At 41.1% G+C, this 12,861-nt stretch overlaps 1 protein-coding gene across 5 annotated transcripts in view; it reads left to right on the top strand.

Annotated features, from left to right (window-relative positions):
• Positions 1–12,861, top strand: part of SIRT5 (sirtuin 5) — a 43,401-nt gene that overhangs the window by 11,753 nt on the left and 18,787 nt on the right. For 4 of the 5 annotated variants that reach the window (XR_005217936.1, XM_037843578.1, XM_037843577.1 and 1 more), the window contains exons 2-3: positions 1,359–1,508; positions 11,917–12,050. Coding sequence is in view for 4 of the 5 variants with exons in the window: in XM_037843578.1 (XP_037699506.1) it covers positions 1,394–1,508; positions 11,917–12,050 (249 nt within the window). In the remaining variant the exon portion in view is untranslated. Of the gene's footprint in view, positions 1–406; positions 662–1,358; positions 1,509–11,916; positions 12,051–12,861 lie in introns of those variants that run through there. The other variant, XM_037843576.1, reaches the window with a different exon arrangement.

Raw genomic sequence — 12,861 nt, 5'->3', positions numbered from 1 at the left:
TTTTCCTTCGTCTCCTTGAATTGATTTAGGACATTTATTTGAACCTCTTATTATTTGGTCCACATTCTGTATCTCTTCTGACTTTTTAATTTGTTACTTTGACCGTGCCATATCTTCCTGTTTCTTAGTGTGGCTTGTAATTTTTTTTTAACTGATTTCTGGGCTGCTGCTCATCGTGATGAGATTATTCTGAAGGTTGGTGTCTCTCTTTTCTCTGGGATTTTGTTGTTGATTGACTTTGTGTTAAGGCTCTTCTTTGACACTTTGTAAGTATTTCCCAGCCAAAGTAGGGCAAGGGAACCATGCAGGGGGTGCAGATCTGTTCCAAAGGGCCCTGGAGAGAGAGTTAGGAAAAATGCCCAAAAGCTTTTTTCCACCTCCCCAAGACTGCATCTTCCTGGCCTGCCCAGTAGGTGGTGCTCTTTGGTAGGCTGTTCCCTGCAGCCCTAAGAAGACTGAGTATTTTTAGCCCTCTGCCAGCTTCACATCTGAAGTGGGTGGAAAAAATGGTGCTTCAACCCCTGTCCAGGATGGGCTAAAGCAGTGGGATGCAGTGATCTAAATTTGCTGGCCAATAGCTGTATCCGTACTGGACCATGTCGCTCTCTATTTTTGGGAAGGAGGACTTCCATGGCCCTCCCAGTCTGCAGTAGCCCACCAGGTAAGGACAAACCACCCAACACTGCTTGCCTTGAGGGTGGAGATGGGCTCCAGGAGCCGTGGCCAAGTGAGTTACAGTTCTTTACAGCAGTTTCTTAGTCTCTGTGCTGATCTTCCCGGGATGCTGCACAGTACTCCCCTGGTCTCTGGAGCTGCAGAACAGTTTTTTCAGACAGTTTCTGCCTGTGCACTAGTTGGTTTTGGAAGAGGAGTGAGCCCTGCAGCTCCCTACTCCAACATCTTCCTGGAAGTCTTTCACACTTTTTAAAAAGGATTAGAACCCCTTTTTCAAATGAATTCTTGCTTCTAACCCCCTTCTCAGGACGCTAGATCAGTGGTTCTCAAACTTGAGCAGTACGTCAGAATCACCTGGATGGTTTGTTAAAACTCAGATTGCTCAGAGTTCTGATTTGGTGGTCTGGGGTAGAGCTTCTGGATTTGCATTTCAGGGGGTGCTGATGCTGCTGGTTTGGGCACCCAACTTGGAGAACCCACTTGGAGGACTTGCTCTAAGGTACCTCTATACATCCTAGGAGCTCTTGAGACCATAAGTTGTAAACAACTGATTTAGAGGACACTGTCATGAGGATATGCTACTAAAAATTTGTTTAATGACCTTCTTATGTTAAAAAAAAAATTCTAGGAATACAAATATATTCTGATTGCTTCTCTTTGTTTTTGTGATTTTTTTTTAAAAGCCTGTTTCAAGAATTAATACTGAAAAGTGAACCTGATGCGGCCACTTCAGATTATCCTGAGCAGACTAACTTCCCAGCCGTTCTGTGGCCTGAAGTCTCCAGCCTCTGCACAAACCAAGATTTGCCTAATAATGGCTCGTCCAAGTTCAAGTAAGTGATTCTTCATTTGACATCTCCTTGTCTTCAGTGGAATCTGAAGTATACAGTATCTGAAATTTCTTACTCTTTGAAGGGGATGTCTATATGGAGGAGATGCTGGGTAAGAAGACGCCTGAGCTGTTCTCCCTGTAGGCAAGCCCCTTTCTAGGACAGGGTCAGAGCTCATTTCTCAGGAGTCAGGTCCATTTAGGACATTTTGTTACTTCTAGAATATTTGCACTTAAGTTTTTCACACACAATTTTTAAACCCCTTACCTCTAAGCTGGTGATTGATTATCCTACAGGGTAATATGAGTTCAGTTTTCTTCTGGATAGAAATAATTTGTATTTCTTGCTGATAAAAACCTACATGTTAACATGTCTGGGCCCATAGTCAATAGCAAGTGTAGACTCTAACAAATTTATGTAATTAAATGATCCTTAGGTGAATGTTAAAAGTGCTTCAGTATGGCACTGAAAGGACACACTGAATTCTTTTTGTCTTATTTCCAAGTTTTGGATAACTTTTCCTAATATTATGAGTCTTCTCAAACCTAATAACCCCTTCTTCCATTTTGCCTAAAATTAAAAACTGAAAATAACCCAAAGATCCCAGTTCTACTCAATTACCCAGTCCCTAGATGTTCACAGCTGGGCAGGGTATGCTGCTAGAGGCTGTGCAGGGATCAGGAAGTTTATGCCTGACCTTGGCCGAGCCTAGGCCATCTGTGTTGAGAACCATAAAGCACAATGGTGTATCTTCCTTTAGTAGTTGGGAAATGTCTTTTTTTTTTTTTTCTTCTAAAGATTTTGCACCATTATAACATTGCTATATCTCACATGCTGTTTTCCAAGAAGCAAACCTAGGTTGACTTATTTCTGAAAGTTTCTATTGATTTCTGTATGTTGATCTTGTAACCTATCACTTTGCTGAATTCATTTATTAACTAGAGTAGTTTCATTGTGGATTTTTCAAGCTTTTGTGTATGTAGGGTCATGTCACTTGCAAATAGGGAAAGTTTTGTTTCTTCCTTTCCAATTTGGATGCCTTTTTTTCCTTTTTCTTGCCTAATAGCTCTGGCTAGAACTTCCAGTACAATGTTGAGTTATGGTAGTGACAGAGAGCATCCTTATTTATTCCCGTTCTTAGAGGGAATGCTTTCAGTCTCTCATTATTGCGTATAATGTTAGCTCCTCATTTTTCAGATATGCCCTTTATTACGTTGAATAAGTTTCCCTCTATTCCTAGTTTTCTGCTTGGTTTTATAAAGAAGGGGTACTGGATTTTATCATATGCCTTTTCTGTGTCTATTGAGATGAGCATGTGGTTTTTTCCCCCCTAATTCTCTTAATGTGGTGTATTAAATTAATTGGTTTTATGTTGAATCACCCTTGCATACCTCAGATAAATCCCAGTTGAATTTGGTGTATGATTCTTTCAATATGCTGTTGGAGTCAGTTTGCCAGGTTTTTTTTTGTTGTTGTTGCTGGGGGGCAAGTGTGGCAAGATTTTTTTGAGGATTTTACATCTCACAAGGGATAATGGTCTTTAATTTTCTTTTCTAATGATATCCTTATCTGGCTTTGGTGATGTTCAGTGATGCTGGGATTATAGAACGAGTTGGGAAGTGTTCCCTTCAAGTTTTTGGAAGAATTTGAGGAGGATTAGTATTAATTCTTCTTGGAATGTTTGGTAAAATTCACTAGCAAAGCCATCTGGTCCTGGGCTTTGTTGAGAGGTTTTTAATTACTGATTCAGTCTCTTTACCTTTAATTGGTCTGTTAAGGTCTTCTGTTTCTTCTTGAATCAGTGTAGGTAGTTCATTTCATCCAGGCTATCTAATTTGTCATACAGTTGTTCATAGTGTCCTCTTATACAATCCTTTTTATTACTGCGGGGTCAGTTGTAATGTTCCCCACATTCATTTCTGATTACAGGTATTTGTGTCCTCTCTCTTTTTTTCTTTGCCATCTAGCTGAAGGTTTATTGATTTTATTGATCTTTTCAAAGAACGAACTTTTGGTTTCATTGATTCTCTTGTTTTTTTGTTTGTTTTTAAAAAACATTTTATTTTGAAATGCTTTCAAACTTTCATGAATGCTTCAAAAATAATTCAAACCCCGTATGTCAACTACAACATACCCTTCACCCCTAGATACCCGCAGTTCCACCAATTTTAGCATTTTACCACATTTGCCATATCATTCTATCAATCTATTTATCTATGTATCCATCTGTTTGTCTATTTATCCATCCATATTCTGAACACTTGAGTGTAGGTTGTATACATCATGCTCCTTGAATACTTAATACTGCCATGTATACTCTTAACAACAAAGATATTCACTTATGTAACCACCTGAAGTGCAGTTATCAAGTTCAAGACGTTTAATGTTGATATAAAGTTTACAGTCTTGATTCCAATTTTCTCATGTCCCAAAAATGTCCTTTTAGGCCTTTTCTCCTCCATTGTTAGATACAATCCAGGATCATGCATTGCATGTAATTGCCATTGTCTTTATTTGCTTGTTCTTTGTGTGTGTGTGTTTAACGTATATATATATATAAAACAAACTTTCCCAACTCAGCCTCTCTCAAGCATACCATTCAGTGGGATTACTTATATTTACACTTTTGCTGAACCCTCACCCCTTCCATTACTAAATGTTTCCCATCTCTTCAAACTGAAACCCAACATGCATTATATATTAACTCCTCATTCCCCATGCCCCTGGCAACCTGTACTCCAATTTCTGTCTCTCTAAGTTTGCATATTCTCTGATATTTTCTTTGTAGTTACTATGGTGCTGATATTTAACATCCTAAATCTGTAATGATTCTGTTTACTTTGATGCCAACTTAACTTCAATTATATACACAAACTATGTTCTTATACCCCTCCATTCCTCCAGCTTTAGGTAGTTTCTGTCACAAATTGCTTGTTTATACATTGTACATCCCAAACCACTTCTGATTCATTATTACAGTTTTAACTGAAAATTCAATAGTATTGGCATTTATATTTACCCCTGTCATTACCCTTACCATAGATCCTTATTCCTTCATATGGCTTCAATCTGTGTTCTGTGTCTTCCACAGGTTGAAATAAATTCAAATTGTAGTAGTCTTCTTATCATTTCTATTAAGTCTGGTTTAGTGGTGAAGAACTCCCTTAGCTATTGTTTATATGGGAATATCTTAACCTCCCTCTAACTTTTGAAAGAGAGTTTGCTGGATGTAGAATTCCTGGTTGGCAATTTTTTTGCTTTTGGCACTTTAAATATGCCACCCCGTTACCGTCTTGCTTCTGTGGTTTCCAATGACAAATCAGTATTTACTCTTATTATGGCTTCCTTGTATGTGACTCATTGCTTCATTCTTGTGGCTTTTAGGATTCTTTGTATTTCTTTGGCATTTGACAGTTTGATTACTGTATGCATTGGTATGAGTCGATTTGGGTTATCCTGTATGTAGTTCGTTGAGCATCATGGATGTGTATATGCCTGTTGTTCATTAAATTTGGAAAGTTTTCCGTCATTATTTCTTTGAATATTCTCTCTGCTCCTTTCTTTCTTTCTTCTCTTTCTGGAACTACCACAATGTGTGTATTGGTGTGCTTGATGGTGTCCCACAGGTTCCTCAGGCTGTGTGTACTTTTCTTCATTGTTTCTTTTTCTGTTTCTCAGACTGTGTAATTTCAATTGTCGTATCATCAAGTTTACTGATTCTTCTGCAAACTCCAATCTGCTGTTGAACCCCTCTAAGGAAGTTTGAATTTCTGTGACTGTGGTCTTCTGCTCTGTTTGGTTTCTTTTTATAATTTCCATCTCTAAATTAGTAGTCTCTGTGTTCATCTGTTATTTTCATGTTTTCCTTTAGTTCTTTGTCCATGTCTCCCTTTAGCTCTCTGAGCATATTAGGACTACTTTTTAAAAGTCTTTGCTGGTATATTCCAAGTCTTGTCCTCCTCATTAATAGTTTCTAATGCTTTAATCTTCTTCTTTGCTGGGCCATTGCTTTCCGTTTCTTTGTATGTTTTGTAATCTTTTGTTGAAACCTGGACATTTTGATATTTTAAAGCGCTATTGGTGGAATTTAGACACCGAGGTGTCTGTTCTTGAAGCTGTGTCCAGCTAGTGTTATGACAGAAGTTTCGCTCACTGCCACGTAACGGAAAAAAAGAACATCTTACCCAGTCTCTGCACACTGACCTGTGCAAGTGCACTTCTTTGGAGCTTATGCATATGCGTTTAGAGAATAGCTCAAGGCCAAAATGTAGGAGCTGTTCTGATCCTTCTAGCACGTATGTCTTGGCTTGGCATGTGCATGTGCCTTGGGAATTCCACCATTCACATGGATATGAATGTCCCCTCTTGCCTAGGAAACTATTTCCAAATGATCCCAGGCACTGCATAGCGTATCCTATAGCCAGTAATCCTTGTCCCACACAGCTCCTTGATTTCTCCCTCACAGCATTCTGTAGGAGAGTGCCTTGAGTTGCCGTCTACACAGGCAGATAGATTGGAGCAGGCGTATGAACTTGGTACCCTTGACAAAAATCAGTTGGCTATAGATGTTTACTTCTGAACTCTCAGTTGGATTCCCATTGGTCTATATGTGTGTCCTTGTGCCAGAACCATGGTGTTTTGATGACTGTAGCTTTGTAATAAATCTTAAAATCAGGAAGTATTAGTCCTAGTATGTGCTCCTAATATGTGCATGAGTGTTATTCTGCTCCCTGAGGAGCTGGGACCAGGGATGTGCACTGGGAGACAAGCCAGTTCCGCGCCAAGCCCCGGCGAGGGGTAGAGGAGGGTCATTCTGGGGTGCCATGAGATTCTACTACTTTTTTTTATTTTGTCCTTCTTTTTTCCTATTCTTTTTTTTTTTTAATTTAATTTTATTGAGATTGTTCATATACCATACAATCATCTAAAGAGCCAAAGTGCACAATCAGTTGCCCACAGTATCATCATACAGCTGTGCATCCATCACCACAATTAATTTCTTTTTTCAATTTTTAGGACATTTTCATTACTCCAGAAAAGGAAGACAAAAAGAGAAAACTCAAATCCTCCCATACCCCTAATCACCCCTCTCCATTATTGATTCATAGTATTGGTATAGTACATTTGTTACTGTTGATGAAAGAATGTTAAAATACTACTAACTGTAGTACATAGTTTGCAATAGATATATTTTTCCCTGTATGCCCCTCTATTATTGACTTCTAGTTATAGTGTCATACACTTGTTCTAGTTCATGAGAGAGATTTCTAATATTTGTGCAGCTAATCATGGACATTGTCCACCACAAGATTCACTGTTTTATATATTCCCATATTTTAACCTCCACCTTTCCTTCTAGTGACATACGTGACTCTAAGCTTCCCCTTTCTACCACATTCACACACCATTCAGCACTGTCACTTATTACAGTAAGATGCTACCATCATCTCTGTCCATTTCCAAACACTTAAGTTCAACCTAGTTAAACATTCTGCTCATAATAAGCAGTAGCTCTCCATTCTTTAGCCTTGTTCTGTATCCTGGTAATTTATATTTAATGTCTATGAGTTTACATATTATAATTAGTTCATATCAATGAGACCATACAATATTTGTCCTTGTGTGTCTGATTTATTTTACCCAGTATAGTGCCTTGTGGTTTCTTCATCAACCTGTTTTTTTTTTTAAGACAATTTTGTTCACACACCATACATTGTCCTAAGTAAACAGTCGATGGTTCCCTGTATGGTCATGTATTTATGCATTCACCACCATCACCACTATCTATATAAGGACATTTCCATTTCTTCCACAAAGAAGGAGGGAGAGTCAAAGAAGGTAGAGAGACAAAAGAAAAAGAAAGAAAAAAATGACAGCTAAAAACCTACAAAAGGAAAGATAGAATTAAACTAAAGTAGAATAAAGACTCAGACAACATCACCAATGACAAGTGTCTCATACCCCTCCCTTATGTCCCCCTCTTATAGGCATTTCACTGTGGTATATTGCCTTTGTTACATTAAAGGAAGCATAATACAATGTTTCTGTTAACTGTAGTGTCTGGTTTGCATTGATTGTATTTTTTCCCCCAATACCACCCAATTTTTAATACCTTGCAGTGTTGACATTCATTTGTTTTCCCTCATGTAAAAACATATTTGTACATTTTATCACAATTTTTGAGCACTCTAGGTTTCACTGAGTTATACAGTCCCAGTCTTTATATTTCCTCTTTCCTTCTGGTGTCCCACATGCTCCTAACCTTCCTCTTTCAACCATACTCACAGTCATCTTTGTTTAGTGTATGTATATTGATGTGCTACCATCACCCAAAATTGTGTTCCAAACCTTTCACTCCTGTCTCTTCCTATCTGTCTGTAGTGCTCCCTTTAGTATTTCCTGTAGAGCAGGCATCTTGTTCACAAACTCTCTCATTGTCTGTTTGTCAGAGAATATTTTAAACTGTCCCTCGTATTTGAAGGACAGTTTTTCCGGATATAGGATTCTTGGTTGGTGGTTTTTCTCTTTCAGTATCTTAAATATATCACACCACTTCCTTCTTGCCTCCATAGTTTCTACTGAGAAATCCACATAGTCTTATCAAACTTCCTTTGTATGTGATGGATCGCTTTTCTCTTGCTGCTTTCAGGATTCTCTCTTTGTCTTTGACATTTGATAATCTGGTTATTAAGTGTCTTGGCATAGGTCTATTCAGATCTATTCTGTTTGGAATATGCTGCGCTTCTTGGATCTGTAATTTTATGCCTTTCATAAGAGATGGAAAATTTTCATTGATTATTTCCTCTATTATTGTTTCTGCCCCTTTTCCCTTCTCTTCTCATTCTGGAATACCAATGACACATACATTCATGTGCGTCTTGTTGTCATTCAATACCCTGAGATGTTGCTCATACTTTTCCATTCTTTTCTCTGTCTGTTCTTTTGTGTGTAGGCTTTCAGGTGCCTTGGTCTCCAGTTCCTGAGTGTTTTCTTCTTCCTCTTGAGATGTGCTGTTGTACATTTCCATTGTGTTTTTCATCTCTTGTGTCGTGCCTTTCATTTCCATAGATTCTGCCAGTTGTTTTTTCAAACTTTCAATTTCTACCTTATGTTTGCCCGGTGTTTTCTTTATAGCCTTCATCTCTTTTGCCATATCTTCCCTGAACTCATTGATTTGGTTTTTTATTTTATTTAGCATATTTCTTTGCAAATCTTTAATTGATGGTTTCATCAAAGTGAAACAGTATCTCAACTGTATCTTGATTGAGGTGTAAATTTGTTCCGTTGACTGGGCCATATCTCTGCCCTTCCCAGTGTAGTTTGTCGTCCTCTGTTGTCTAGGCATCTGGCTTCCTCGGTTCCCCCAATCAGACTTTCCTAGACCAGAACGGGTTCAGATCTCAGAATGGGGTTATATTCAGTTTCAAGTCTCCCTGAGGATGTGTCTTAGAGATTTAACAGAATTTCCTGTGTGGTCTGTAGTTGCTGTGCTTTTCCTAACCTGCCCAGCAGGTGGAGCCTGTCAGCCTGTCACTCCTGACTGGTATAAAAAGGTGTGGCCTCTTTAGTTTCTGTTTTGGCTGTTTTCCCCCAGGCTCTGGGGTCTGAGTTCTGAAGGGAAGGCGGCAGTAGAGCTGGGCCCCACCTCCTTCCTCATAGGGAAGATACACCCCCTAGGGAGTTAACTTCTGCATTTGAATTGTTCTTTGTCTCTCTGACTCTGTTATCTCCACCCCCTGTCTGGGTCAGAGTGCTGCAAACTGAAAATGACTGATGCTCTCTCCACTGAGCCATTCAGGTTGAGAGAGAGAAAAAGGGAAAGAAAGCCCCCTTTCAGAGCCCGTATACGGCCCCCCAGTTTCGCCCATCGGCCAGAGATAGTACTTGGTCTTCTGGGCTCCCTTTCCTGGGACACAAGAGTTTTCTGGCTTTCTAAGGTCAGTTGTCACTAAAAGCCTCTGCCTGTTTGTTAGGGGTTTGTCTATGTTTATAGTTGTATCCAGCAGTCCACATTTGTTAATTAAAACCCCAGTTGGAGCTGGGTTGAGCTATATTTGCTTGCTCCGGGACTGCTGTTGTCTCCCACAGCGAGATTTTATAACTCAGCCTGCCATGGAGGGAAAGAGCTCCCGGTATGGTTCCACAGTTTCTACTTACAGATCTTATGCTGCGATCTCAGCCACTCCACCCAATCCAGGCTGGTGCACGATGTGTAGACAGTCACGGTTGTCCCCCAGCAGTTATTCCGTCCCACTGTGTGTCTTCAGGGATTAGCCACTCTCTTAGGAGACGCTCACTTGGTCCGAGGGGTTAACCTTGATTGCCATTGGGCTCAAGCGAGTAAGATCAGGAAGGCTGATTGGTCAGCTGAGGAATATGCTTCCACTTTTGCTGAAACCTTTGATGCTCTAACACTGTCAGCCACTCCTAGAAAATCTTGGTGTCCTGGGCCACCCTGCTTCAATAGTCCAGCAAAGGCCAGCTGGAAGTTATTGGAGAAAATGAAAAGCTCAGGTTTGTAGTATCTCCAGAAGATGAAAAGGCTCTTCTGAAGGAAACCAGGACAGAACTTGCCCCAGGCAGTGCTGGTGTGGCTTTCACTTCTCCAGGCCTGAGGGCAGAAGAAGGAGCCTCTTCCTTTTTCTGTGGGCTCCTGCTCCACTCTGTACATCTCCGGCCTGGCCTGTCACGGCCACTACACTTGGTTACTCCACACACAGGTGCCTGCACAGCCACAGCCAGGGAGGGGAAGGGTCTAGTCTCTGTCCCATGCTGTGCCCTGACCTGCCTTTCTTCCCCAATCTCTCCCACCCAAGGCAATAAATGTCAGTGTCCCCATTGTCGGGTCCAAGTCAGGCTCCTTGTTCTTGTCCCTGGATGAGGCTGTTTGTTTCAGAGGAAGGTCCCACCCTGAGGGCTGGGCCGAGAGCTTGGCATACAGCCTAGCACTCAGGTGAGGACCGAGTGACGGCTGCCGCCCGTCGGTCTGAGAGCAGGTAGGAGGACAGCCCAGAGATGCAGGACGGAGCCTGAGCTCCCCGAGGGCAGGTCACAGCGTATGACCACAGTGACCTGGGTCATCTTACTCGCTGGGCTGACCTCCTTTCTGCTACCCCCAAGTCTCTAGTGAGGTCCTTTGAAAAGTTGACTCATATCTGAACTGTAAAGCGAAAGGTCTTGCATCCCCATGGGAGGAACTGGAATTAGAAAGATCCCCCAAAGAGAAGGTGAATTTGGGGAGGAAGGACAGGCTTTGGGGTCTAGTGGGCCTCACCTCTGTCCTCATATACACATGCTTGTTTTTACTTTTATGAAGGAAGATCCATTTTACATCTTTACATTTAATCTTTGTAATTCACCTTAAATCTTCATAGCCACCCTGCTATAGGGAAAGCAGTATTGTGCACATAAAATAGCCACAGACACTGTGTATAGAAAGAGGTTCATCATCTGCATAAGTTGCACAGTTAGGCGGGAAGTGGAACTGAGATTCAGATCTGGTTCCATGTGCCCAGAGTCCCTGCTCCTTTCTTGAAGATACCGTCCACTCAGGTGGCAGGTCACAGGAAAAGGCATCTTCGTGGCCTAACGGGGTGATTTTTATTTGGCTTCTGTTTTGGTTTGCTAAGGCTGCTGTTATGCAAAATAACAGAAAATGGATTGACTTTTAAAAAGGGGATTTATTAGGTTACAGATATACAGTTCTAAGGCCATAAATGGGTCCAAACTAAGGCATCAACAAGAGGACACCTTCACTGAAGAAAGGCCAATTGCATCCAGAACACTTCTGTCAGCTGGGAAGGCACGTGGCTGGCATCTGCTGGTCCTTTGCTCCCAGATTTTGGTTTCAAAATGGCTTTCTCCAAAATGTCTCTGGGCTTCTGTCTCTCTTAGCTTCTATCTCTCAGCTCCTGTGCATCCTTGTTTGTTCTCCCAGGGTGATTCTCTCTAAGCGTCTGGGGGTCCTCTCTTAGCTTCACGTGAAACTCTGGGCTTTGTCTCTTAGCTTAGCATCTCCAGATGTCTTTCTGTCTGCATCTCCAAGCGTCTGGGTCTGTGTCTGCCCCTGAGCTCTCTTGAGGACTCCAGTAAACTAATCGAGACCCACCTTGAATGGGCAGGGTCACACCTCCACAGAAATAATCTAATCAAAAGGTCTTACCCACAGTAGGGTGGGTCACATCTCCCTGGAAATAACCTAATCAAAAGATTCCACCAATAATAAGTCTGCCTCCACAAGATTGCATTAAAGAACCTAGTCTTTCCTGGGGTACATAACAGTTTCAAACCAGCACGGGTATCTTAAAGTATAATTTCACATAAGGTCAAGTTTCAAAATACGGAAAATTGATATGGGATGTAAATGTCCAAATGGAGCACTGGATTGATAAAGATGTTATTCTCTGTTTAGATATGGCAGATTTTCGGAAGGTCTTTGCAAAAGCAAAGCACATTGTTGTCATTACGGGGGCTGGCGTCAGTGCTGAAAGTGGGGTTCCAACTTTCAGAGGAGCCGGAGGATACTGGAGGAAATGGCAAGCTCAGGTTAGTCATGTTTCCAGAAGACTTGAAGTCTCATCTGAATGAAACCATAGCAGAGTTGAACTCAGAACCTATACTGATGCCCGGAGGGAAACATTTTGAAATTAGCCTTTTGTCTTAATCCTTTTGGCATCACAAAGGTAAAGTCCCCTGTGGTAAGGATATAAAATGTAAACAAAGCAGGCCTTTCCCTGCCTTCTAGATATGTGTGGATTATATTTCTTCAGACAATAGATTTCTTCTAGTAATTGCATTAACCTGCAATCAGAAAATCTTGGTTAGCATAACTCATTTCTTTTCTAAAGATATTGAAATTAAGTACTATACCTTTTTAAAGTTTCTGTGATCTTTTCATGTAAAAACTAAAGTTGCTTGAAAGGTGAAATCACTGCCCTCCCCCCTACGTGGGATCAGACACCCAGGGAAGTGAATCTCCCTGGCAACGTGGAATATGACTCCCAGGGAGGAATGTAGACCTGGCACCGTGGGACGGAGAACATCTTCTTGACCAAAAGGGGGATGTGAAAGGAAATGAAATAAGCTTCAGTGGCAGAGAGATTCCAAAAGGAGCCGAGAGGTCACTCTGGTGGGCACTCTTATGCACACTTTAGACAACCCTTTTTAGGTTCTAAAGAATTGGGGTAGCTGGTGGTGGATACCTGAAACTATCAAACTACAACCCAGAACCCATGAATCTCGAAGACAGTTGTATAAAAATGTAGCTTATGAGGGGTGACAATGGGATTGGGAAAGCCATAAGGACCAAACACCACTTTGTCTAGTTTATGGATGGATGTGTAGAAAAGTAGGGGAA

This window comes from Choloepus didactylus, chromosome 7 (genome assembly GCF_015220235.1).
Source record: "Choloepus didactylus isolate mChoDid1 chromosome 7, mChoDid1.pri, whole genome shotgun sequence".
In the NCBI taxonomy this organism is placed as follows: Eukaryota; Metazoa; Chordata; class Mammalia; order Pilosa; family Megalonychidae; genus Choloepus; species Choloepus didactylus.
The sequence above is the reverse complement of the archived record's forward strand: the minus strand, read 5'-3'. Positions and strand labels throughout refer to the sequence as shown.